Source organism: Colobus angolensis, unplaced genomic scaffold (genome assembly GCF_000951035.1).
Source record: "Colobus angolensis palliatus isolate OR3802 unplaced genomic scaffold, Cang.pa_1.0 Scaffold92, whole genome shotgun sequence".
Classification (NCBI taxonomy): Eukaryota; Metazoa; Chordata; class Mammalia; order Primates; family Cercopithecidae; genus Colobus; species Colobus angolensis.
Window position 1 is genome coordinate 1,248,853 of NW_012123154.1, and position 27,986 is coordinate 1,276,838.

The 27,986-nt window shown below is 45.6% G+C and overlaps 2 protein-coding genes across 5 annotated transcripts in view; both read right to left on the reverse strand.

Moving 5' to 3' along the window:
• UMOD (uromodulin) overlaps positions 1–7,675 on the reverse strand; it is a 20,020-nt gene extending 12,345 nt beyond the window's left edge. Inside the window, exons 1-6 of one of the 4 annotated variants that reach the window (XM_011931867.1) lie at positions 7,486–7,675; positions 5,417–5,607; positions 4,532–4,630; positions 3,181–3,957; positions 2,967–3,074; positions 594–802 (exon numbers count right to left, since the gene is read on the reverse strand). In XM_011931867.1, the coding sequence (XP_011787257.1) occupies positions 594–802; positions 2,967–3,074; positions 3,181–3,957; positions 4,532–4,630; positions 5,417–5,504 (1,281 nt within the window). In that variant the 5' untranslated portion in view covers positions 5,505–5,607; positions 7,486–7,675. The remainder of the gene's footprint in view (positions 1–593; positions 803–2,966; positions 3,075–3,180; positions 3,958–4,531; positions 4,631–5,416; positions 5,608–7,485) is intronic. The other 3 variants (XM_011931868.1, XM_011931869.1, XM_011931870.1) reach the window with 3 other exon arrangements.
• Positions 7,676–13,554: 5,879 nt separating this feature from the next.
• Positions 13,555–27,986, reverse strand: part of PDILT (protein disulfide isomerase-like, testis expressed) — a 41,709-nt gene continuing 27,277 nt past the window's right edge. Inside the window, exons 6-12 of the mRNA XM_011931871.1 lie at positions 27,053–27,163; positions 26,843–26,968; positions 23,651–23,848; positions 19,737–19,857; positions 16,760–16,938; positions 14,947–15,036; positions 13,555–13,949 (exon numbers count right to left, since the gene is read on the reverse strand). Of these exons, the coding sequence (XP_011787261.1) occupies positions 13,704–13,949; positions 14,947–15,036; positions 16,760–16,938; positions 19,737–19,857; positions 23,651–23,848; positions 26,843–26,968; positions 27,053–27,163 (1,071 nt within the window). The 3' untranslated portion in view covers positions 13,555–13,703. The remainder of the gene's footprint in view (positions 13,950–14,946; positions 15,037–16,759; positions 16,939–19,736; positions 19,858–23,650; positions 23,849–26,842; positions 26,969–27,052; positions 27,164–27,986) is intronic.

Below are 27,986 nucleotides of genomic sequence, written 5' to 3' on the forward strand. Positions count from 1 at the left end.
TTCCTTCCTTCCTTCCTTCCTTCCTTCCTTCTCTCTCTCTCTCTCTCTCTCTCTCTCTCTCTCTCTCTTTCTTTCTTTCTTCTGGTAATGAGAGACGTGGCAGGAGATACTGCTCCACTCACACAAACATTTACCTCTGGGTTTCATTTGAGGAGGCCTCTGTAGGTGAGGTCCTGGTTCTCTGTACATTAAGGATACAGACCTTGCCTTCCAGGACCCCTGGAGACAAACAGATCAGTTTCTGAACCCAATGCTGATGCCTACTGGCTGGGACAATCACTATTATTGCCCTACTTTTCCCATCTGTAAAATGGAGAACTATCACTATGAACTGCTCTCTTTAGTTGAAGCTGATGTTTATTGAGCACTTACTGTGTGCAGTCACTGTCCTAGTCACTCTAACACATTAACTCATTCAGTCCTCTCAATACACCTGTGGAGTAGGTACTATTATTTCTCCACTTTACAGTTGATGAAACTGAGGCACAGCCAGGCTAAATAACTCCCCCAAAGCTACTATAACTAGGAAGTGATAGAGCTGAAGCTTGAACCAGGCAGTGCTCTGGTTCTGTCCCCCGCTGGCCAGGACATACCGTCAACACTGTCCCACAGGGGCCATCCCGGGTTGGAGTCACTACGGACATCCAGTCCCGGTTGTCTCTGTCATTGAAGCCTGAGCACCGGCTGTCACTCAGGTACATGAAGACCTTCTCGAAGCCAAGACTCTTCAGCTCGCACTTGCCCAGGGACACCTTCATGTCATTGGCCCCACATTCCAGCCTGTGCTCCAGGAGGGAGATATCTGAAACAGGTTAGGCAGGATTGAGGGCCTGTGTCTGTAGCTTGGGGGCCCAGCACATCCCCAGGGGCCAGGTCCAGCTGACTGGGCTGATCACCACCTGGAGGTGCTCAAGATTGGACCTCTGACATCAGTGGATACATCCTGGGTTCCCCTAAATGTGGGTTATATACCAAATGCAAGAGGGTTTGGGGTGGGGGGGTTGATGTCCAGCATTAAATAACAATGAAGACTAGTTAAAAAAAAAAAAAGGCTGGATGTGGTGGCTCATGCCTATAATCTCAGCACTTTGAGAGGCTGAGGCAGGCAGATCATTTGAGGTCAGGAGCTCAAGACCAGTCTGGCTAACATGGTGAAACCCCATCTTTACAAAAAAAAAAAAAAAAAAAATTTAGCCAGGCGAGGTGGTGGGCACCTGTAATCCCAGCTACTTGGGGAGGCTGAGGCAGGAGAATTGCTTGAACCTGGAAGGCAGACATTGCAGTGAGCTGAGATCACACCATTGCACTCCAGCCTGGGTGACAGAGGGAGACTCGGTCAAAAAAAGAAGATAACAAAGAAAGAAAGAAAGAAAGAAAGGAGGGAGGGAGAGAAAGAGAGAGAAAGAAGAGCAAAGAGAAAGAAAGAAAGAAAGAAAGAAAGAAAGAAAGAAAGAAAGAAAGAAAGAAAGAAAGGAGGGAGGGAGAGAAAGAGAGAGAAAGAAGAGCAAAGAGAAAGAAAGAGAGAAAGAAAGAAGAAAAAAAGAAGAAAGAAAGAAAGAAAGAAAGAAAGAAAGAAAGAAAGAAAGAAGGAAAGGAAAAAAGAAAGAAAAGGAAGGAAGGGAAAGAAAGGAGGGAGGGAGGAAGGAAGGAAAAGAGAGAGAAAGAAAAGAAAAAGCAAGCAAGCAAGCAAGCAAGCAAGAAAGCAAGCAAGCTGCAATTGCTTTCTATCCTTTTCACATCAAGGAGATAGTCCCAGCTTGCCACTAACGTCTTTAATGCCATATACACACTAACTTCCCTCTCTCTCTCTCTCTTTTTTTGAGACGGAGTTTCTCTCTTGTCACCCAGGCTGGAATGTAGTGGTGCCATCTTGGATTACTGCAACCTCCCCCTCCAGGGTTCAGGTGATTCTACTGCCTCCGCCTCCCGAGTAGCTGGAATTACGGGCACCTGCCATCAGACTCGGCTAATTTTTGTGTTTTTAGTAGAGATGGAATTTTGTCATGTTGGCCAGGCTGGTCTTGAACTCCTGACCTCAGGTGATCCGCCCGCCGTGGTCCCCCAAAATGCTGGGATTACAGGCATGAGCCACTGCGCCTGGCCCACTAACTTCCGTCTCAAACAGGGCAGGCCTCGGGCTCCGAGTTTGGGGCAGGAAACAACACTCAGCTAGAATTCTTTTTTAAGCTTTTAAAAATTAAAGTATTTTTCTAATTTTGAGTATTTATTTTTAAAAATTTGTTTTATTGAAGTATTACACAACTGCTGGAATTTAGTAACTTTCTTTTCTTTTTAGTAACTTTTATTTTTACAGTTAACTTTCTATCTAAGGTGAGCATAACTTGCCACAGACAGATGAAGTCGTGACCATCAACATTCCAAATTTGCTTAAGAGATTCAGTCCATTAGAAGAAAAACAACTTAATAATAAAAGTCATGGCACAGGTAACACTGGGATAAAGCAAGTGAACCAGGGTGCCAATTGTAAAGTTGGCACTTGGATGTAACTAAAATCATGACTGAAGTCTGGAAAATACTGTTTTCATCTTCAATAATTGTACCTATGAGAAATCTGAGGCTTGTGCCTGGCCCAGAGTCCTGAGCTGATTGGTGGTCTGGTCACCAGGCCTGAGCTGAGTGGTGGACTGGTCACCGGGCCTGTGTTCTGGTTGGCTCCCAGATGGCAGCAACGTGTGTGCCCACTGCCGTGTGGGGCCTCAGAAAGAAGGTTGGGAGTTCCCCAAACCTCTGAGAGCTTTGAAATCAACTAAAGGGAGACTCAGGGAGCCCCAGAGAGCCTCTTGCCAGCTTTAATGGGTATTAGTGGATCTTCTCTTTTCACTCAGGTTGGATATGTAGCCCCTGCGTCACACCCATATGGCCCCAATCTCACAGGGGAGGAATACATCCCTCCCCCCGTCAATGACAGGTTTCTCAACAACCCGCTTCCTCCCCACTGGCCTCACCAGTGATGTTGAAGTCCTGTTTGCACTGGCAGTGCCATCTGCCATTATTCGATTTGCAGTCTTCGTCTATACTGCACTCCTCACACGTCCCCTCCACGGAGGTGGGGTCTGCAGGGTCACAGGGACAGACAGACAATCAATAAGGACGCACCCCCGTCTTCTGTAGTGCCTATCCAGGCCTGGGATGAGGACTGCGGGGAGATGCCCAGCTGACCTGTGCAGTACGCCAGGTGACACTCGGGGGGCGCCGTCAGGTTGTAGACGTAGTAGCCACCGGCACAGGCCTTCACCTGGATGGACGCATCCCACAGGCAGCAGTGGCCGCTCCAGTGCGCGCAGGCCTTGCGGCTCACAATGCCCTGGTCGCTGGACGGATGCGAGCCGTTGAGCCACATGGGGGCGGCCGTGTTGCAGCGCAGGATTGGCACGCAGGTCTCGGCCAGGCGCACACCGCCCTGGCCCACGAAGCGGTACCAGCCGCGCAGGTCCGTGTCGCAGGAGTAGCCCTCCCCGTACTCGGTGCTGCGCCAGTACTCGTCCAGGATGCGGTGCGCCTGGCACGGATCCGCGCACACAAGCGCGTCGCCCTCGGGCACGCAGTCCAGCCCCGGCCCGCAGGAGCCCGGGGAACACTCACAGTGCCATCCATCCCCCCAGTAGCCCGCGGGGCATACGCACGAGTAGTTGCCCACCACATTGACACACGTGGCCAGGGCGTGGCAGTGGCTAAGCCCAGGCTCTGCGCACTCATCCACGTCTGTGCAGCCGAGCCCGGGCGACAGGCGGAAGCCTTCGTGGCAGACGCAGGAGAAGGAGCCTGGCGTGTTTACGCAGCGGCTGTTGGCGGAGCAGTTGTGAGCCCCAGGAATGGCGCACTCATCCACGTCCACGCAGGTCAGACCGTCGCCGGCGAAGCCCTCCTTACAGGTGCACGTCGTGGCGGCCTCATCCTCCTTGCAGGTGGCATTGCTGTGACATTCAGAGCACCATCCTGTGGACAGTAGAGCCCAGCCTCCGAGTGTGGGCAGCTGGGCCCATGGCCACCCAGAGATCCTTCCCTCCTTCTCCAGGGAACTCATATTATAATTTAAGACTTATTCCCTAGCAGACTCCCTCCAAAACAAGGAAAGAAGGAAAGAAACAAAACTCCCCCGATGATGTCAAGCTTCCACCATTCATTCTGTGTTTATTTCACTGTATTTTTTAACTTTATTTACTTTTTTTTAGAGAGGGCATCTAGCTCTGTCGCCCAGGCTGGAGTGCAGTGGTGCGATCATAGCTCATTGTAGCCTCCAATTCCTGGGCTCAAGCGCTCCACTCCCTCTGCCACCACTGCACCCTGCCTCAGCTTCCCAAAAAGCCAGGACCACAGGCACGTGCCATCAGGCCCAGCTCCACCACTAATTTTTGTGTTAAGCATTGATTTCAAGCTGTCTTCTTTTAAAATAGCCACATTCCCACATTCAGAAAAGTAATGCACAGAATTCCTGTACTCTGGTAGGATTTACAATGAACCTATTGCCCCTCCCTGCCTTTGCACATTTTATGTTTTCTGCCAGATCTGCTTTCCTGACTGGCGAAACCTTCATCAGGACCCTGCTCAGTGTCGCCTCCTCTCTGAGGAGTCCTCCAGCCCCACCAGGCAGGGCAGTTGTACTTTGCTCCTCCATAAGAAAAATAACTGTTAAAAAAAAATAAGCTGTTGTTTATTAAGCAGTTACTATATGCCAGGCAATAGGACGTGCACTTTTCATTCACTATCTTATTGAATACTTCCCAACTGCCTTGTGAGGTCAGTTTTTTATTTATCCTTATTTTAAAGACAAGGAAACTGAGGTTTAGAGGGATTAAGCCCCTTACTCCTTTGGTAAGAAGTAGAACCAGGATACACATGCAGATGGCAGGACCACAAAATATGTGCTTTTAACCAGGACACCACAATAGTATTCATCGTGCCCCAATGTACTCCAGGGAGAAAATGAAAGTGGGGTGAGAGCAAATATCAGCCCAATGGAATGACCTCTTAAGTTTGAAAGGGAAGGTGTTTGGAGCCTCCTGCATTGGTTCAAATCTCCTATGTGATATGGTATGTTTTTGACTTGCAATACAGGGCCTTCAGGCCTTAGAGATGTTGTAGCCCCTTGCTTTTCAATGTGTGGCTCCAAGGACCCCAGTGCCAGCATCACCTGGAAGCTTGTTAAAAATCCAGCATCGCAGGTCCCACTGCAGATCTGCTGAACCAGAATCTGCACTTTAGCAACATTTCTAAGCCAGTCCTATGCATACTGAGGTCTAAGAAATGGACTTACAATGAAGACAATGCAAGTCCCAAGTGCGATAGGAGGATTGAGATCACCTCTGACATGGGCTACGTTGCTCCGCGCCCCCCCCCACATTCACACATGCACGTGCATACACACACATACAATACACACACACTTCTCACTTACTTGCTTCTGAGGAGTCAGTGGCTGCAGTTGTGATGAACCAAGAGGCCACCACCAACAACAGCACCCAAGTCAGAGATGGCTGTCCCATCCTTTCTGCTCTTCCCAGCAACTTCTGGTCTAGAAAGCACCTGCCCAAAGGCAAGACGGGTTGGCCCTTTGAGTTTTTCTCTCTGTCTCTGATGTCTGGTGTCCTGTGAACAGAGATGGATGGGACAAATGCATGATCTAACTCTCCTCCCCACAGCTGGGAGGAGTGCTTTGATTGTATAGTATACGACTCCAGGAGGTGTCACTTACATGGACTGAAAAAATTGCATAACACTGCAGCCCTTGTTTTGCTGGGACTTTCTCCCTGTACTCCCCATCCTTACCTCACCAACGCCCCAGTCTTGGCTCCCCAAGTCTCAGCTCATTGCACATTTTGAAGAACTGAGTCATTTGGAGCAGGAAGTAGCAAGATGGAATAGTGTTCTGTTCTGGACGCACCACTTTATTGAAGGCAGCTTTGGATTTTAACTGATCCTCTGCCTGGAGACTTTCAATTTGCCCAGATCACTTATTCATTCAACAAACATCTATTGAGTAGCTACATTGTGCCAAACAGGGAACTAGTCACCATGGAGAACAATGAATACAACAAAGTCTGCCCCTTCATGCAACTCACATATTGTAAAGAAGTGGCTTGAGACAAGCAACTTGAGAGGTAATTAACCTTCACAATGCATTTTAATGTTTCTGGAGTGGTCACTTATTATTTCTTTTAACTGGAAAAATAGTCCAAGGTGAATGCCAGTATTACCCCAGCGTTTATAGCAGCAAAATAGCGTGGCATGTTGGCTAAGTATGGAGGAGCTACAGCCTGCAAATGGGATTCAAATCCCTGTTTTACTGATCACTAACACTCTGACGTTGGGTATTTCAGTTCACTAAGTCTCCGTTTTTGTCTGTGAAATGGAGATTGTTGCTTTCGCAAACTGAATATCTATGATGGGCCAGGCTCAGTTCAAAGACGTCCATGTGCTCAAAGACATTGGGTCCCAGAGTAACATTTTCCAGATCTTTGTGACCATGATGTGCTACAAGAAAAACATTTTATGTCAACAGGTGCGGTGGCTCACACCTGTAATCCCAGCACTTTGGGAGGCTGGGTGGGGGGGGTGGATCACGAGGTCAGAAGTTTGAGACCAGCCTGGCCAACATGGTGAAACCCCATCTCCAATAAAAATACAAAAATTAGCCGGGCGTGGTGGTGGGCACCTGTAATCCCAGCTACTCGGGAGGCTGAGGCAGGAGAATTGCTTGAACCCGGGAGGCAGAGGTTGTAGTGAGCTGAGATCCCACCACAGCCCTCCTGCCTGGGTGACAATGCGAGGCTCCATCTCAAAAAAAAAAAAAAAAAGGAAAGAAAAACATTTTATGTCATGATCTAGTGCAGTCGCTTCTGCGTGTATGTGCACACACACATAAAATAAAAGTTTTATAAGACAACTGATATCCTTACTACCCTGGCTATATTAAGTCATTTAATTCGTACCACAACCCTATGAGATAAGTATTACCCTAGTTTGCAGATGAGAAAACAGGGGAACAAAGATGCTGCTTGCCTCAAATGTGTATTGCTTACTGACATATTCTATTATACTTAATTAAAAGAAGTCTCTGGATATAACCCACAAATGGAATGATTTTATGACCCACTAATGAGTTGCGACCTAAAACACTGCGTTTTGTCACTGGGGTTAACTAAGATGACGTATGTCAAGCAGGGCCCAGCACATAGCAAATGTTCTTGTTCATTGTCGTATCCCTGGTACCCGGCGCATAATAGGTGCATAACTAATATTCATGGAATAAGTCAAAAAATAGTAGTCACTGTTACTAGGACAGAGAGCATCAAAGAGAGGAAAACTAACTTACCAAAGATTATGAAGCCAATAATGATAATTATCGAATAATGACTCAAATCCAGGTCTGACCCCAGTGTCCAAGGTCTTAATTTCCTCTCCTACCTCCCTCAAATAGAATGGGGAGAAGCTGGGCTAGGAGAAGACAGCTACAGATAGCCTTACCTGAAGCCGGAAAGGTAGAGTTAGTCTGGTCACAATGTGCGTCATACTTATATATACACATTTGCCCCAGGCTGGCGATCTTTCCTCCAATTATTCTCTAGTTCTGTTTTTTGATATTGTTTTCTTGGGGGTGGAATATTTTTTCCTCCTGGCATAATGTTTGCCTTGTCCAGGCTGTGAGGTTGTTGTTGTTCTTTCTCCTAATAGCTAGAGACCCCAGATGATTGACATTGAGGGGGTCACTCCTGTGCCCGGAAGTACAAGGTCACTGTTTCACACCTTCTCACAGCAAGAGATTCCTTAGTTAGAAATTAACTGGGAAAGCAGTGCCAAGGTGCTGGGCTTCTTCCTGGTCACTGACAAGGGCAGGGTGGGTCCAAGGAGCCAGGCAAATGCCAGTATCTGAAGACAAGCTCCATAAAGACAAAAGGGGTGTTCATTGCCCCTGCTGGGAGGTGCACCTGTCCTGGAGAGGGCACCCTTTTGAAACACTCATTCTCATGAGATCAGCCTTAGAATCCAGACACAAGCAAGAGAGGAGCTGAGAATGGCTGAAAGTCAGAGCCAGAAGATAGTTCAGACATCACTGGACCTGACCCACTCTGTGAAACAAAGAATCAGGTCTAATGACTGGGAGGTCCCTTTGGAGGCGAAATAACTTTGCAATTAAATAGACTGACTTTGGAGTCAGTCTGACTCCTTTATCTGGTGTTTATTGTGTGGCAGTGGGCTCATTTCTTAACCTTCCTGAGGTCCAGAGGTCAATTTCCTTGTCTACAAAATCAGAATACCCATCTCCCACAGTAGTAATAGCAGCCAAAGGAGATGATGCAAGTAAAGGTGCACAGTAATGATTACATTCATGGAAGTCCTGAAAATTCTGCTTTGCTGTTGTGCAATCACTGAGGTAGAAAATGACAGAGCCTGAGTTAAAACCATGTCTTCAGACCCAGTTCCACATACATGGCATTCCAAAAATCAACGTGAGAGTGGCTGTCATCATGTTAAGAAAAATAAAATATGTGTGAACTTGGGCTGAACAGGAAAATATCACCATGATCACTGCATTGATCTTTTCAGGACATTTCTCCATCCTGCCTCACTCAGTGGTAGGGTAACCCCTGGCACTGGTGCAATCATCTCCTCAGGATTATGTCCAAGGAGTGGAAATTCTGAGTCAAAGAGTTGGCACAGCTGTAGGGATATTGACTGCTCTTCCCAAACAGCATCCCAGAGAGATTATTAAAAATTGGTTTATAATCCCACCAACACTACTCACCAGTTGTGAGCATTGTTAACTTGCTTTCATCTTTGTCAAAAGGTAAGTGGAAACGATCTCATCGTTGTTCATTTTTGCAATTCTTTGATGAAAAGGGAAGTTATCTCTTTATTTATTTACTGTTCTTCTTTTCCTGAACTAATTATTTTTATCCTATACCTTTTTCATGAGGCCTTGTCTAAACCTTAGTATGGGTGTCTTCAAAGGATTAAAGATGGTGACCCCAGGTGGCTTCTGGAGTTGTCTTGACAAAGACTTGGGCAGAAAAACGGGGAGTTTGGGTTGGAATCTATTCATAGGTGTAATCACCATGCTTTCTAGTTTCTGTATTTCATGCTTTACATCTTGGGGCCTTACCGATCATGGAGGGACTGCCCCTTCCAGGGCTCAATAATTACTAGAGATCAAAAACGACTTATCTGTGAATGTGCCTTTCCGATTGCAAATCAATCAATCCAGAGCACATACCCCCAACCCTTGTCCTCTTTGTGGGGCTTTTACACTCAGGGTCATTACTCGCTGCTTTAAATCACCCCAAGGGACCAGGTACCAGACAACTAGAGACAACTCCTATGGCCCAGAGGTCTCTGAAATTATTCAAACTAAGCCAATCCTACATCTGCTTACACTGCCTTTTCCCATTCCTTCCTGCAGAAACTACAATAAAGGCTCTTTCCTGCCTTTTCCCTTGCTCTCCTTACTTCCTGACTAACCCTGGTGCTTCCCAGCAGCTCTTCCTCTACTTTCAGCCCCTCTACCCAGTGTGGTGTGTTTCATTCTCTTGGGATCTGTGAATATAAAAAGTTGTCAATGGCCATGGTTTCCTGCTCTGTTGCTCATCAAGTTCACCAAAGACATCTACATTACCAAATTCAATCAATATTTTTCTCTTTATCTTACCTCTAGGACAGTTCGCAATAAATATTTGTTTTTGAACGAACCTTAATCTCTCAGCACTTCCTTCCTTCTTGAAACACTCTTCTTTCTTTTTTTCTATTTGTATTATTATTATTTTTTGATACAGGGTCTTGCTGTGTTGCCCAGGCTGGAGTGCAGTGGTTCGGTCTTGGCTCACTGCAACCTCCACCTCCCAAGTCCAAGTGATTCTCCTGCCTCAGCCTCCCGAGTAGCTGGAATTACAGGTTCACACCACTAGGCCCAGCTAATTTTTGTATTTTTAGTAGAGACAGAGTTTCACCACATTGGCCAGACTGGTTTCGAACTCCCGACCTCAGCTGATCTGCCTGCCTCGGCCTCCAAAAGTGCTGGGATTGCAGGTGTGAGCCACCACGCCCAGCCTGAAACACTCTTCTCTCTTAACTTTCAGACATGGGTAGGAGACTCAATCTTAGTAATGCTGAGAACAGTCACCTGCTGAGCACTTCTCTTGGGTCAGACACTGTGCTCAGCGCTTTTGCCTCCATTGTCTCAAACAACAAAACACAGCAACCCACATCACAGGGAAGAAGACAGGTTCAGAGAGGCGGAGTAACTCCCCCAAGATTACACAGCTAGCTGTGCTAAATCCAGATGAAAACTCAAATCTCACTTGGATTTACCTGCATTCCTGAGTAAAGAACATTCCTTGCTCAGTCATGGCAGGGTCTTAGAGGGATAAGTGGTTTTAGGTAGTTTTGGAAAGAGTGAAACTAAGGGGTGGAGAGTTTTGAAAAATTGATCAAACAGAACATAAAGAATTAGAATGAGAGGTTGGTGTGTTTCAGAAAGGGGCAAAAAAATGAGCCAAGGGAGAAGATCCTCCAACAGAGGGGTATCACCTGTCCTACCTACCTCTCTGAGTACACACCTCCTGAGGCTCCAGTTATGCCTGGGGGACCTGCAAGTGGCATACCCATTCTCTGGCTCGTGGCCTGTCAGGGGCTTTATGCCACATGATCTGGTCTAGGCAGCCCCCCTGTAACTCTCCTTCAACTGGCAGCCACATGGCCTCAAGGCTGAGGCAGGTGAGCCTCACACCGTGTCCTGAATACTAACATCTGCTCCTGTTGGGGAATTTGGCTCAGGTGAGTTCCAGAGCCGCAGGCTGTTCCCTGCTTCCTCTGGTTGTGGACAGGCCAGGTTCGGGGTGAGGGGTATGGGAGCTGGCTCTGGAGGTATGAAAAAGCACAAACAGCCTTTTCTTTACATGATGGGTGAGGAGTGGAGGCACCCAGGTGGTTCCTAGAGACCTCAATTTCTAAAAGAATGCTGCCCTTCTTTTCTCAAGAGAAGGCCTGGCTGAAATGAATGACACAAATCAGTGAGGTAAACCTGTGGTAGGCTGAATAATGACCCCCAAATACATCTACATCTGAATCCCCAAAGCTGTGAGTGTTGCCTGATATAGCAAAAGGGACTGTGCAGGTGTGATTATGATCCTGAGATGGAGAGGTTGTCTGGGCAGGCTGGATGCAGTCACAGTGGTACTTATAAAAGTGATGCAGGAGGAGTCAGGAAGTAGGTGTGAGGATGAAACCAAAAGTCAGAGTGATTCTAGGACAGAACCATGAACCAAGGAATGCAGGGGCCTCCCAGAAGCTAGAAAAGGCATAGCAGGGAATTCATCCAAAAGGGACTAAGTCTGATGACATTGTGAATTTAGTCCAGTGGAATTGATTTCTAATTTCTAGTCTCCAGAACTCTAAGAGAGTTTGTGTTGTTTTAAGCCACTAAGTGTTAATTTGTAAGAGCAACAACAGGGAACTAATACAGATTCCAGTTTTTATCTGGGGACAACACTGTCAGCACGTCTGCCTTTTGGGATGACTGTGAAATTATGTATCTCTCCCCTAAAATGGAATTTTTGATTGATCCATGAGCATTTATTGAGCATCTACTATGTGCCAAGCAGAGTTCTAGGCAAAGGGAATATAGCAAGAAAAAAAACCAGGTATATCTGCTTTCATGGGGCTTACATATTAATTGGAGAATCAGGCAATATATCACTGCACAACAAAATAAGATTCTTTCAATTACTGGTCTCCAGGAATGCCTTTTGGAGGTGGTGACAGGTAAGCTGAGATTTGAACCATTAAAAAGACACAGCTGTGTGAGGACCTGGGAGGGGGAATGTATTTTGAAGCAGGTACATTTAGGCAGAGGGAACATGAAGAGAGAGAGTGAATTTGGCTTGTTCAAAGAGTAGACAGCAAGTATGGCTGGAGCCAAAAATGTGAGGGGGAGAGGGAGAGATCTGTGGGGTCAGACCTTTCAAAGTGTTGAAGGCGTGGTAGGCAGGCTAGATTTTATTCTAAAAGCAATAAAGATGCCTTTATAGCAGCGGTCCCCAATCTTTTTGGCATCAGGGACCGGTTTCCTGGAAGACAATTTTTCCAAGGATGGGAGTGGGAAGGTGGGGTGGGGGCAGTAGGAGAGTGTGGTGGGGGGGTCAGGAGGGAAATGTTATGAAACTAGGAAATAAGAAGTGGGATGAAACCATTCAACGGCACAGATCTAAAGCCAGATCATCAGGCATTAGATTCTCATAAGGAGCCAGCAACCTAGATCCCTCGTATGCCCAGTTCGCAACAGGGTTCAGGCTCCTATGAGAGTCTAATACCCAGGCGGAGCTCAGGCGGTAAAGCTCACTCACCCGGCGCTCACCTCCTGCTGTGCCGCTGGATTTCTAACGGGACACCTACCCGTACTGGTCAGCGATCAAGAGATTGAGGACCCCGGCATTACAGAATTAAACAACGTGCTGTTGTAAGTGCTTAGGGCTACGACTTTTTAAAAGATGGCCTCAGTGGCTGTTTGGAATATGGAGGAGTTTAGGGTGGGTGCTGGGAGGGAGGTACAGAAGGGCAGCAAAAAGACCGGTTAGGAGACTTCATCTGAGAAATGGCGGGTGACAGTCAGTGGAGAGATGAAGGGAAGTGGGTGGAATCACACAGATGGATAAGCTACTTTTATGATAGTAAAAGAAGGCAGTTGAGCCCAGCACTTTCGGAGGTCAAAGCAGGTGTGTTGCCTGAGCTCAGGAGTTCAAGACCAGCCTGGGCAACAAGGTGAAACCCCATCTCTCCAAAAATATACAGAAAGTAGCCAGGCGTGGTGGTGCACACCTGTAGTCTCAGCTACTTGCGGGGCTGAGACAGAAGGATCATTTAAGCCCAGGAGGTTGATGCTGCAGTAAGCCTTGTTCACACCACTGCACTGAGTGGATTGATTCCAATAAAAGCATATATCATTGTGGTAGGGTAGTTGGGGGGCTGGATAGGGTAGCCTGGGTGACAGAGCGAGACCCTGTCTCCAAAAAAAGAAAAAAAAAAAGGAAGGAAGAAAGAAAAAGGCAGTTGTTGATGATTCTGGAGTGATTGCTGGAGTGAATGGGCCATTTACTGAGATGTGGAAGTCTGGGGACAGGTTTGGGATTCCATCATTTTCTTACTGTGCCCAAATGAAGTGTAAGACAATCAATCCACCTCATTTGAAAGACTGAGCCAAACGCTCGGGACACCTAACCTGGTAGGAGATGGTAGCATAGTGGTTAAGTACACAGTCTTTGGAGTGTGATTGCCTGGGATTGGTTGCATCTCAACAGCTTTCCACCTGTGTGATCCTGACTGGTTGCTTAACCTCTCTGTCCTTCAGGTTTTCCCATCTATAAAATGGGGCTAATGAACCCCAGTTCAGTGATGGTGTGAGAACTAGATGAATGCCGAGCATGTTGCACACACTCATTGAATGTTGCTACTGTGGCTTCCCTTGCAGTCCTGTCTGAATTCCAGGTCACACAGTTCTTCTAAGAGAGCACCAACCAGGAAAAAGAGGTCATGAGTAAAACAGAGCCAAGGATCTTCAGAGGTTTTATTATCCAGCCCCACCTCTGCCCCACCTACCCTACCACAATATATATGCTTTTTATTGGAATCAATCCACTCAGAAAATGATGCCAGGATCTGGAAAATGAGCATCTTTTTTCCTGGTATTGGAGAAGCTAAAGTTCTTCCTTGACTTTTGATTTCTTCTTTTGCGTTGGAGGTCCCTTTGGTTTGGCCACCACCACCATCTCCTCAGATGTTTTCTTCTTCCCAGTGGACTCTTCCAGCTTGGATACATGCTTGGTCACGTTCTCCAGCTCAGGTGACTGCTGTTCAGATAACTCTTTCTTCATCATAGACACCTCCTTTTCCTTAGCTCGCACTTCCTCTTCTATTACTTCGTTTTGCTCAACAGACAATAGCTATGAAAGAAAAGGTGGAAAGAAGAAGGGAGGGAGGGAAGAAAGGGAGAAAGAAATAGACGAGAAATATGTGATCATTGTGGTCGTAGTAGTCAAGGCTACTTCTTCTGAAAGTGCCCAGAGAGAATCAGTCTTTGGACTGCAGGGTTTTCATAGATGCCAAAGATCCATTTGGTTTGGGTGGTAAAATGCTCAACTGTGGTTTCACCCTTCAGGTAAGAGGACCTTGGGAGGAACCAAAGGTTCTAAGTCTATAGATGTGGCTCCTGCACCACTAGCTCCAGGACTGGACAGGTGACCAGTCTTAGCTAATGACATCTCTGTCCATGACATTTTCTGGGACATCTAAGAAGTAGTTGCTTGCTTTCTAAACTGGGAGGATGTTAGTTTGGAGCTGTGGTGTAATCTTCGAACTTCTGTGGGGAAATGACTACTTGAGAATGAAACCAACATAAAGGAAAACAGAGATGGGAAGACAGAAAGCAAGCCTGGGTTCTGGATCCACCCACACCTGATGTTCTACCAGTTATATGGGATAAATTCCCACCGTTGCTTAAAGCAAAGAGTAGTGTCTGGAATTTCCAGCGGAAAGTCTTAATTAATACAGATGGCACCGTCCAGCAGAGGGCCTCACTGAGGCATGGCTAGGGGAGAAAGCGGACTGTGGTCTCATGCATCAGGAGAGTAATGCCAGAGGGCAGAATCCCACCAAGACATCTGGTCAGTCCCAGGGGAGTGGCCCAAGGCAAGGATCTGTGTGTTACCTCAGAGTCTCGGTCTTTCTAGATGTTTCTAAAGTCTGCCATTTTTGCTTCCCATAGTAAATGCCTTTGAAATAAAGGTGACTAGTAGAGTCACCCACACTGTATGGCTCTCCATCCATCCTCAACCATCTCCCTAGATTATGTAACTCTAAGCACACTCTTTTGTTGTCCATTGAGTTCCTAGGGATACTGTATGGGACAGAATAATCCAAGGTGTTTCTGTTGCCCCTTACCTCATCCTCATCCTCAATCTTAGTTTTGATGTGTCTTTCCAGGAAGTCAGAGAAGCCCTTCAGTGTATGCTCTCCCTTATACAGGACAGCCTAGGAAGAAAATGGAACAGGGTCAGGATGGGATCCTCTTCCTGCAGAGATGCTCGAGGATTGCTACCAAGGTAAACCCAGGGTCAAATTCCTAACAACCCCGAGTATGTTATGCAGGTTCCTTAACTTGTCTTAGCCTCCAGTGCCATGGCTCCAAGGGAAGGATAATAAAAATGCCTCTGTCATAGGGTTGTTATGTAGTGGAGGAAAGCATGGACTGTAAAACCACACAGCGAAGCCTTAAACTTTGGCTGCATTACTGCAGTGTGGTCTGGTTATTTAATTTCTCTGACTGTTTTCCCATCTCTAATATGGAGACAAAATAGTACCTACCTCATAGGGTTGTTAAAAGGATAAAACGAAGTGATGTATGTGAAGTACGGAAAACAGCACCTGGTTCGTGATGAGCACTATAGGCGTTTGTTATTATTATTATTGCTATCATAGTGACAATAATAAGAGGAAGAATAGTTATTTTCATAAGCATCTGGCATATGGTCAGTGCTCTGTTATCATACGTTCTCTTTCCCTTTTTTTTTTTTTTTTTTTTTGAGACGGAATCTTGCTCTGTCACCAGGCTGGAGTGCAGTGGCGTGATCTCAGCATACTGCAACCTCTGCCTCCCGGGTTCAAGCAATTCCCCTCCCTCAGCCTCCTGGGTACTTGGGACTACAGGCATGCGCCACCATGCCTGGCTAATTTTATATTTTTAGTAGAGATGGGGTTTCACCATGTTGGCCAGGATGGTCTGGATCTCTTGACCTCGTGATCCAACTGCCTCAGCCTCCTAACGTAATGAGATTACAGGCATGAGGCACCATGCCCGACCCCCCTTCCTCTTTAGGAAACTTCAGAAACTTCTTCATGTCCATGGGTCACCCAAACTTCTTCAGATAATTTGAGATTATGACCTTAGCCTCATCCTCTCAGCCCAGCCTCAGTTGCACAACTCCCTGACGTGCATCCTCTGCAGTGCAGACTGAGCAAAGAGTGGGTCACAATGGAATCTTGCCACAGTGCCAGGGTCACCCTTCTGCCCACCTCTTTGTTCAGACTACACTTCCTACCTGTAGCACATAGTCCCCACCATTCTCCGGAGTACTGGGTCTGCATGGAGACTTGCAGCCATATCTGCCCTCCAGAGTCTCTTGCTCCCCCTTGATTTCAATTGCATTCATCTGTACTCTTCTAAGGAGCAGAAACCTAGGCTCACATTTCTTTGACTGATGCTCTTTCCCATGCATGGACGTGGCATGGAGAGTGGGTTCTATCAACACTGGTTATGGCTGATGACTGTAATCCCAAGGTGGAAATGACATTGTCTGTCTCTAGCATGTATTTTTTCCTTCATCTAGTAATACCCGACATCCAATATTCTCATGGAGATTCCTCCCACCTTATTTCATATAGTTAGGGTAGAGCTCAGCCCCAATACTAGTAGGAACCATATAAACCAGGCTTGCCCATCAAAACATCCACATCCACTTGGCCACAGTGATTGGGTCAGGGATATGCAAGCTACACCCAATGATAGTGAGTCTCAGGACTTTGGTGCAAACTACTGGAAAATATTCTTTGAACTTGAATGTGAGAGGATGGATAGTGGCCGCAGCTGAGAATAAAACTGGTTTGGTAGAAAGCACAGCTGGAGGTAGGGAGAAACTGAGTCCCTGATAATAACATAACATTGTTTTCAGCCATGTGTGTCCCAAGAGCCCCTCACTTGTTGAGAGTCGGTGGTAAACAGCCTGAAGAATGGGTACTGGTCCAGGTACATCAGCTGAATGTCATTTGCTGTGATGTCGATCTTGGCAATGACGATCGTGGAATGGTTTTGATACTTTCTGCCCAATTCCTCCAACAGTGGGAACAGCATCTTGCACTTTTTAGACCAGGGTGCATCTGGAAGAGAAGGATCATGGCTCAGACTCACATTGATGAAGATCCAGAAAGCTGGCGCCACCCAACACATGGCATCACTGTGTTCCGCTGTGGTCCTGCTGTTTTGCCAGTTGCACTCCCTCTTTCTTTTAATCATATATCAGCTTATTTTTCCATTTCAGCCATAGTACCTGATTGTTATTCAATAAATTAGAAAAAAATAGCTTTGGCCAGGTGCGGTGGCTCACGCCTGTAATCCCAGCACTTTGGGAGGCTGAGGCAGGTGGATCACAAGGTCAGGAGTTCAAGACCAGCCTGACCAACGTGGTGAAACCACATCTCTACTAACAATACAAAAATTAGCCTAGCATGGTGGCGTGCGCCTGTAATCTCAGCTTCTCAGGAGGCTGAGGCAGGAGAATCACTTGAACCTGGAAGGCAGAGGTTGCAATGAGCTGAGATTGTGCCACTGCACTCCAGCCTGGGTGACAGAGAAAGACTCCACCTCAAAAACAAAACAAACAAACAAAAAAACAAAAACAAAAAATAAAAAAAGAAAAAGAAAAAAATCTCTTAGCTCTCTTCTACCTAAATACTAACACTTTTAGTGTGTTCATGTTTTCTTTTATTTTTTTGTTTTGCTTTTTAGAGGCAAGGTCTTACTATGTTGCCCAGGTTGGGCTCAAACTCAAACTCCTGGGCTCAAGAAATCCTTCCATCTCAGCTTCCTGAGTTGCTGGGACTACAGGCTTGTGCCACTGTGCCCACCTTGCTTTTTTTCTTTTTTTCTTCTTTTCAAATTTCTTTCTTTTAACATAGTGTTCCACTCTAGTAGAAGAAGAAAGCCAAGAACAATATTTATGCTATATGACTTTTTATGTTATGCCAAAAAGTGTGTGTGTGTGTGTGTGTGCATATGCATTATAGCACAGGGGTTTTTCACAATAGAGGTTTGGGAACTTGCCCAAAGTTATGCAGTAATTTCACTTTTCAGACCAGAGTAGTTAAGCAGAAGAAGCGGGGTTTAAAGACAGGCTGCTTTGACTAGTGACCACTATACCACAGGTAGAGATTAATATAACATAACGTATATATGTTATGTTATGTCATGTCATGTATATGCAATTACATGTCATGTCATTATGCATATATAATTCAGTGGAGGAGAATAGCCCCAAGAAGTGTGACAGGTATAATAACTACTCTTGGACAGGGGACACTGAACTTTCTTGTGGACAGTTCTTTGGTTTTTAAATGTGATCCAGGCTTCTGGGCCTCTGGAAATCAGAGACCTGCTCCAATCCAAGGGAAAGCAAACCTTACCTGCTTGTCCTTCTACTAGAGCTCAAAGCTCAGTTTCTGGCTCTGTAAGAGAAATGGCCGCAAAAGCCCCCAGACACGCCACCTTCAGATGATCATCCCCCATTTACAAGCCAAGTGTCTCCATGGCCATCCCCGCTGCCTGCAGTATCTCTGGCAGCCCTACTAGCACTCAGCGGGTCCTGGGTCAGAACAGGAGGGGGCATAATGGTTGCAGCCCCAGGGGGCCAATCCCGTAGCACTACTTCCAAGAAAATGAAGCTGATTTTGCCTTTTATCAAAATGAAATGGACAGTCTCATAACTCTGGGTGTGACGTAAGTACAGAATGGCTGCACCCAGCCTCTCAATAAAAGGTAGCGAATCTTGGTGATTCAGCCACAGACCTTAAGCACCTCACTCTGTGAATAAGAGTCCCTTTCAGAGTGATTGTAAAAGGACTACATGATGCAGTGTAGCCCTTGTCTTACCCTCAAGAAAGTAATAGCATCAGAGCTTGCATTAAACTTCTTGTCTTGCTGCTTACTCTGTGACCTAGGGTAAGGTCATTAACCTCTCCGAGGTGGGGTTCCCTGATGTGTGACAAGGGGAAAACCACCATACCTTCCTCACAAACTTGTTACACAGCTCTGTAGAGCAGGTGTGTCAACAGCAAACTCGTGCTTGACTCATTGTAAGGGCTTATTAAATGTTAAAGAGATGTCTGAAGGAACTTCAGTATCACCTTTCTCTGTGTCTCAGTGTGGGAGAGAACATCTCTGGCTTTTTCTCTCAAGTGCATATCAGAAACAATGTGAAAAGGGCAATAGTTCTTAGGTGAGCCCTGGAAGTAATTATAATAATAGAAATAACAACAGCAGTAGCAATTTTCACTTATCAAGTGCTTACAAAATGTCAGACAGGCTAAGTACTGTACATGAAGGATTGGGGTCTCCACCTCCTATGGGCCATTTGACAAGTAATCTAAAGCCAGAAGCAAAGAAATCCTGTACAGCAGTTAGGAGTGCAGGTGCTACAATCAGATGCCGAAATTCAAATCCCAGTTCCAGCACTTTGGCTGCAAGATACTGGAAAAAATGTCTTCACCTCCCTGAGACTCTATTTAGTCATCTGCAAAGTCAGAGCAATAAAAGTAGCTACTTTCAAAAGGATGTTGTAAGGAATAAATGAGATAATGTATGCAATGGCTTAGAATAAAGCCCAATATACTACAGCATCCAATCAAACATTGTTAGCCATCAGCATTATTGTTTTTAGAAATAGCCACAGGCCTGGGTTATATGGAAGGCATTGCATACATTCCAAGAATTACATTTCTGGGGGCCAGAGTTGCATTGTTCCTGATAGCATCTTGAGTCAATCTCTTTGGGTATCTGAAGACCATCCTTGGCATGGTGCATTGATGGGTTTTAGAGATTTCAGTGCCGAAGAATTCAGGAGAAACAGTTGAAACACAATTTTGGCACCTGTTACCTCCCAACCCCTCTTGAAGGTACTTACAGAACATCACAAACACGTCCTTTTCTTTGTCAAAGACGACTATGTTGAAGTTCTTCCCCACGAGCTGCTTAACCAGTCCCTGGTCCCAGTGCTTTGGAATCTCTTCACTGGATTGATGTTTCTAGGAAGCACATTTGAAAGGTCTAAGAATCTTCAGAAAGGGTTTCGAAGTTGTGGGCCTCCCCACCCTGACTGGAAACAACTAAAGGTTTTCTTGTGTCTTTTCACAAGAGCCTTAGAAAAGAGTTTGAAATACTGAGATGGATCATGAGCTTGATGTCAACCCTGGATGGTTCAGGGCAATTTGGGGTCAGGGGACTAAAGAGCAGACAAAGCTTCAAACTGGGATGGATTCTCAGATTTTATAAAAAGAAGCTTTAAGCCTGGTGCAGTGGCTCACGCCTGTAATCGCAGCACTTTGGGAGGCCGAGGTGGGCGGATCATGAAGTCAGGAGTTCGAGACCAGCCTGGCCAACATGGTGAAACCTAGTCTCTACTAAAAAAGGAAAAAATACAAATATTAGCTGGGTATGGTGGCATGCACCTGTAATCCCAGCTACTCAGGAGGCTAAGGCAGGAGAATTGCTTGAACCCGGGAGGCGGAAGTTGCAGTGAGCAAAGATTGTGCTACTGCACGCCAGGCTGGTTGACAGAGCAAGACTTGATCTCAAAAAAAAAAAAAATTAGTTGTCCTCAATTACTCTAAGAATCAAGATCAAGACCACTTACATGACTTATGAAACCTTGATCATACTTTGATTGGTCCCTGCAATAAAGGAAGTCTTCTCTTTTCTTTCCTCAGCCATGTTGGTCTTCAGCTTATCCAAATGGCCAACCTTCCTCCCAGCTCAGGCCTTTGTTAATGCTGTTCCTTCTGGCTGACAGGCCTCCCCATGTCAGCCTGATTCCTACCCTCCCTGCTTCATCTGGGTGACTCAAAATGTATGCCTCAGAATGACCCAAGGGAGGACTTCCTTGACCCTCCCCTGGTCTAGATGAGGACTCGCTGCCATGAATTCTCATAATACTCAGCGCTTTTTCTTGTATCACTTATTCACGTTTACTATTTATATTTCTTTTTCTAATTATTTGATTAATGGGTCTCTACCATACTAGATGGAATGTCAGAAGAGATTTTTCTTTCCTCGCCATTGAGTATCCACTGCTTGGTACATAGTAGATCCTCAATAAATGTTTTGCAAATGAATGAAGAAAAAATGAGCTCAGCTTTTGCTTCTCTTTTAAGTAAGTGTTGGAAATCTCAAAATAAATTTTTTATCTACAACCATTGCCTCCTGGATGTCTCCTGAATCCACATCCTTTTCTCCATCTGCACAGTTACTGACCAAATCCAGGTTGCCTCCATCTCTCATCTCGATTGCCAGAAGAGCCTCCAGATGTTCTCCCCGCATCTCCTCCCAATCCTCCCACACCTTTATTCTTTATAAGCAGGGCTCTATTTTCACCAATCTGGCTTCTATCATTGCTCTTAGGAAATCAAATTCTTCTTTTTTTTTTTTTTTTTTTTTTTTTTGAGACAGAGTCTTACTCTGTCACCCAGACTGGAGTGCAGTGGTGGGATCTGGGCTCACTGCAACCTCCACCTCCCGGGTTCAAGCAATTCTCCTGCCTCAGCCTCCTGAGTAACTGGGACTACAGGTGCATGCCACCATGCCTGGCTAGTGTTTTATATTTTTTGTAGAGACGGGGTTTCACCATGTTGGCTCTTGCTATGCAGCCTCTGTCTGGCTCACAGCCTCTTCTTCCACAGGGTCCTCCCTCACCGCACCCCCTCCAGCCTTTGGAAAGCACTTAAAGATTCTGTCAGTGGGAGTACAAATGGGGCGGCCATGGGGCATGGGAGATAGAAGATGGTGACAATTGTGGGGAATGGCTCAGATCAGGTGAATCTCATAGATTTTGTAGAGGATGCCCATCTCTGCTCTAACAGCATAAGAAGACATGTTGGCCTTTGAGAGGGATACAGACACCACCTCATATCTAACTGCAAGGGAGAGAGAGAGAGGATGGGTAGTATTCCAGGTAGGATTTTAGACATGGTGATGGAAAGTGAGGAGGACCCAATGTGAAGACATCTATTTTCTTAGTGATCTAGGGGTAGAGTGCTCGGCCAAGAGTGGGTGGGAATGGGATATGAGGAGAGAGAGACTCTGGGATTTAAAAATGAACACACTAACAGAAATTTCCATGTGGATGCCAGGACTTTTCTCAAAGTCCATGGGAGGCTGGTTTGCAATGCCATGAAGCCAGCCACCCTCGTGGTGATGTTGGTCTGGAAGCAGGGAAGTTAAGGGGGTTCAGCCAGAGTTGGAACTTTGCCTAGTGAGTACTATGGGGTGTAGAGGAGGCAGAAGATGGAGGGGAATAAAAGAGTTAAGGAAATCATCATCAGAGCAATGAATGATGGAAAGCAAGTTCGCAGACGGGGCACTAAAGAGAAATGGGATCAGGAGGTTGGGGGCAATGAGAAGGATGAGGAATCGTAGCCATGGGTGTCCTGGAGGGAAAGTCAGGCATTGGGAGGTGCTGCAGTCTCCAGGTTGTGGGCATAGGAGCAGGGAGCCGACATGGCATGGACACATCAGCTGCTGGAGGAGACCAGGGTTGTGGACACTGACATCTCTGGAAATGATGGCAGAGTTGGGGCTTAGGGAAAGGCTGCCATCAGGAGCTTAAGTCCTCAGAGAGTGAAGGGAGATAGTCAGAGAGCAGCAACAAGAGGGTGAGAGCACAGGGTCAAAAAGCATGAGATCCAAGGCATCTGGGGTTTCTAAAGGTGAAAGAACGAGAATGGGTTGGAAGTGGAAAGAAGGACAGCAGCCTCACCACTCGGCCCATGAAAATTCTGTGCACACAAGACAGCTTCTGTAGAGAAGGCTGCAGGGGCAGCTGTGTCTCTGGGGCAATGGACAAAAGGCAGTAGAGGACTCAGGTAAGGGGTCCATCATTTGGGTTTGTCTGGAGAGTCTCAATTTACTTCTATTGTTCCAGATTTTATTTTTTTGGGTTGTGGGGGGAGGTCTTCCTCTGTGGCCCAGGCTGGAGTGCAGTGGTGTGACCGTAGCTCACTGTAGCCTTGATATCTAGGCTCAAGCAATGCTCCTGCCTCAGCCTCCTAAGTATCTGAGACTACAGATGCACACCACCATACCTGGCTAATTTTTAAATTTTTTGTCAAGATAGGATCTTGCTGTGTTGGCCAGGCCGGTCTGGAACTCCTGGACTCAAGCGATCCTCTTGCCTCAGGCTTGCAAAGTGCTGGGATTACAGGCATGAGCCACCACAGCTGGCCCATTCCAGAATCCTTTACTCCCATAATGTCCCAATTTGGAAAATAAATAATATGGTTACCTTACTCAGCAGAGTAGCTGTGGAGACATAGACAGTGGATGACTAGACTACGTGTTCCGTATGTTTCTGCAGCCTCTCCTTCCTGTCAGCAAAATAGACGAGCCCCCTTCTAACCCCATCCAACCAAAAGGTCCCTAAAGCTTTTGAGGCTAAGTCCTGATTGCCCTGTAGCTCCATCCCGCTTCTCCTCCTCAAAGCAAGCAAATACTCTTGGACCAAGTAGATCATTCACATTGGAGGTGATAGGAGAAGAAAAGCCTCGTTTTAGAGGGCAAGAGTGCCTGCATTTCTATTGTGAATTCCTGCAAAGGAAATGCCTCCACTTTACAACTAAGAATGAGTGGAGGAACCATAGGCTTGGGATAGGTCCGAAGTTGGATAGATTTGAGGTGGGGAGACGGGGGATTTCCCCACATTGAGCCACAAAGTTGATCTTTATTCTGCCTCCACATACAGGTGAGGAGAATGATCAAAGCCAGTAGAATTATGAGAAGGAGATGATTTTGAGGTTCTGGATAAACCTTGTCCAAGAACAAACCTACCTTGGCATTTTTACTCAGGAAGCTATGGCCAAATTTCTTGAGGTTTTCGTAGGTTATGTCATCCGAAGGCATTTTGTACCTGGCATCAGAACTCAAGTTTAGGATTTGGACAGATGGTATATCAACCTCTGTGACCCGGAAGTACTCAAAGACACGTCTATTTCTGGGTTCGTCTGCATTCACAAGGATGAAAAGGATCTGCCAAAGAAAACGAAACCCCTGTCTCTCTGGATCCTTTGCCAATGGAGAAAAACTGTTGGAAGGCTGTGGACTAAGGGGATGCACATGGTGGGGTCTGTGGAGCACCTCTGCAAAACATAACGAAGACAGGTGCAGCTCTGCACCGAAATGCATGGCAGGCAGTAGCCACCAGCCTGGCTTCAGCCTCCTTGTGCTGTGCTCCATCCACATAATTTCAGGAGGTCAGGAAGCCCTGAGCTTTCATTCTGTTTCACTCTGTTTCAAACTGTTTCATCAGTTTCCTGATCTGTAAAATGATTATCACAGTGCCTATCTTCTAGGCAGTGAGAATTCTGCGAGAATTAAACAGGACAATGTATGGAAAGGCTTAGTTCAGGCACTGGCAGGTAGAAAGTGTTCAATACGTGACAATTATTATTATTCAAAATTATTCTATCAAGGAAATTCATGACTTCGTTCATTCATTCATTCAACAAACATTCATGGAGTGCCTACTATGTGTGAGCCATTTTACTAAGCACTGAGGACACAACCATGCCCAAAGCAGACAAAAATCCCTCCCCTCAGGGAGCTTATGTTCTAGTGGAGAAGACAGACAACAAATGAGTGAATGAACTTATAAAGTCAAACAGCAAGGAGTGCCAATTAGACAATAAAACAGGGCAATGTGATAGAGAGTAAGTGCCCAGATGGGGTAAGGTAGGGGCTCAGGATTAGGTAGGGTGGTCAAGAGGAGAGCCTGAGGAGGTCACATTTCAACTGGGATATAGTAGATAGTAACAAGTCACAGAAGAGTATTCCGGGTGGTGGAAACTGCCAGTGCAAAGGCCTGAAGACAAAACAAACACCTAGAGAGCTTACCGTGTTCTGGGAGTAGAAAAGAAATGTCAGTGTGGCTTCATCAGAGGTGTTTAAACCAGAGCAACTTCATCCTGAATACAGGCTGGGTAAAATGAGGCTGAGACCTATGGGGCTGCTTTCCCAGATGGTTTAGGCATTCTTAGTCACAGAATGAGATAGGAGGTCGGCACAATATACAGGTCATAAAGACCTTGCTGATAAAACAGGTTGCAGTAAAGAAGCCGGCCAAAACCCACCAAAACCGAGATGGTGACGAGAGTGATCTCTGGTTGTCCTCACTGCAACACTCCCTCCAGCGCCAGGACAGTTTACAAATCCCATGGCAATGTCAGCAAGTTACCCTATATGGTCTAAAAAAGGCAAGCATGAATAATCCACTCCTTGTTTAGCATATCATCAAGAAATAACCATAAAAATGGCAACCAGCCTCCCTCGGGGCTGCTCTGTTTATGGAACAGCCATTCTTTATTCCTTTACTTTCCTAACAAACTTGCTTTCACTTTATGAACTGGCCCTGAGTTCTTTCTGGTACAAGATCCAAGAACCCTCTCTTAGGGTCTGGATCAGGACCCCTTTCCAGTAACAACTTCAGCACCATGAGGGAGAGAGACAAAAGAGACAAGGTCAGCGCCTGTCGAAGATGAGGTCAGAGATCCAGTAAGGAGCTTGGGTTTAGTCTGAACATAATGGTGGGCCACTGAAGGAGGGTAAGCTAGAACGTGACATGCTAAAAATTTTGAGAAGGTCATTCTGGTTGCAGAGAAGAAGCAAAAGTGGAAGTAGGGAGATGAGTTAGAGGCCACTGCTGCAGCCACCTAGGGTCAGATACTTTCAGTTCATTCATTCATCAGATTAAAGGCCCCACTGTGTGCTCCTCTTCTAGGTGCCAGGGAAATTGAAAAACACAGCAAACATATTAAAACCATCCTTGTGTACTTTCAACAAATATTTGCTACCTTCTGTTGGCACTGGAGCACAGAGGTGAGCGAGATAAGAGGTGCAATCTGTTGAAACAGTATCCATTCAACTGTTCATCGTTGGCTGTGAAATGGATCACAATCTATAAACGGCATTTGGGAAACTCACTAGAGTGACTGCAATTTAGAACTTCGTCTTCTGATGTAAGCCAAAGTAAACACCAGGAAGATTAAAGAGTTAAAAAGAATGGTATAATGGCTAAGCACTGACTACTAGAAAATCGGAGAAATAGAGAAAAAGCAATCAGGTTACAATCGATTTAACTATATCCAAAAACTTGGAGTAAAATTGGAAAAAAAAAAAAAAGCCCCCAAGAAATATATTTAACAAGAGGAATTATTTCTGTGATTCGAACCATCTTTTTTGAAAATAATGTGGTGGGATGTAGCATGAACATTACATATGTTATACTCTAGTGGCTTTCTTTATTTTAGATTGTAAAGTTCTCAATTGTTTTATTTAATTTCAGATTAATTTTTTTTTCAAAGGAGAAAAAAAAAACCCTGCCGTGATTCTACTTCCTGTAAAGATGAAGAGAAAAATTAATCAAACAGTTTCCATAGTTCAGGTACTGCTAACTACCTTAAATACAGGAATAGCTTAGGGGAAACATTTGTTTCTAATGGTGATGATGACGATAATAAAAAGCACCATTGATTGTAAAGCTCATTGCTTTACATATATATTTTCTAATTCTTACTACAACTGTCCATTTCATACATGAGGAGACCTCAATATGGGGTTAAGAAACTCACCTGAGTGTAGTTTGCCAGAGAAAGAGAATTTGAACCTGGGTCTGCACAATGTTAAAGCCCAGAATCTTAGCAATTGCTTGCCAGATAATCTGAAAGCCCCACCTTCAGGCTTTCATGTTCCCTGACCTCAGACAGCAGTGGTCTTTCCTCACCCCACTTCCCGGCCAAATGATAACACTCTTAGTGTATGGAGTCCAGTTAGTGACCCATCAAAAAAGCAGGCAAACCTTCATGTTCTCAGAGTAGACTTATTACAAAGGAGTATAGATTTGGCCTGAAGAGACACTGGGCAGGAAGAATGGAGGAGGCATAAGCAGGGCAGGCAAACGCCCTCAGGGTCTGTAGGTCTTGAATCCTCATCCTGGAGTCCCAAAGAGCAATGGCGCAGTCTACAAACCTTGTTTTGGAATTCCTTTGACGCCAGCTTATAATGCTGAATTATGATTCCAAATGATTCCAAGCTTTTGGAGACGAAGAGCAGCATGTGACTCATGATGTACAACTCGTAAATCAGATCCTTATTCTGAAATGACCAGGAAAATATGTCATCCCAAGCACACACAGTGGCCCCAGTTCCCCTTCCTCTGGGGACGCTTTACTCACTGACCTCAGCGTTGTATTCGATCACAAAATCTGTAAGGTGCTGTTTTATGACACGATTGAGTTCCTGTTTGTTGGTACTGTCATTAATAAGTTCTTGGCGGTTCACGATTTTTCCCTTGGACCAAAGGAGAAACACATTGGAAGACAGCAGCTTTCATGATATAGCCATTTAATAAATATAAATAGCACCATTTTCTCCTTGGATGAAAGGAAAGCGCTGAGGGATGGTGTCAGGTGTAGTCTGTAATGTAGGTAGTGAATAACTAGGAAGGGCTGCCCAGATTAGTCTGTGGGTGGAATCTGGGTAGGTGACAGTCATGAAAATCTCAGATCTATGGCAGGCCACAAGGAGTGTAATTGACTTAATGGCCCCAGCCATTGTCATGCTCTGTAATCCATCAAATATTAAAATATCTGTGCCAGGGCTGAGCAATTTCTCACATACTATTCCAACTAATGACTGACGGCTCATTCCTATTAAGACAAGCCCGGTCCCAGGAGATTCAGGACTTCACTGACAGGTGTTAAATCAAGCTTAGCCTAAAGCTGCCTCCTAACATGTTTTAAGTTTGGCCTAAACGTTTCTCTATACATAGTGAACTATAACCTAAATGGAGGTGTAAATAGACCATCATAGCCTACACTTGTGCCAATCACTGAGTTTTGGCCAATCAAAGGGGGCCAACTGTTCAATCATTGTTAAACTAAGGCGAACACTGAGCTGTAACCAATCCTGCCTGCTGTTTCTGAACCTCACTTCCGTTTTTTGTACATCACTTTGCTTTTTCTGTCCATAAATCTTCTTCCACCATGTGGCTTTGCTGGAGTCTGTCTGAGCCTACTCTGGCTTGGGAGGCTGCCTGATTCATGAATTGTTCTTTGTTCAATTAAGCTCTTCAATTTAACTTGTCTAAAGTTTTTCTTTTATCATTATTATT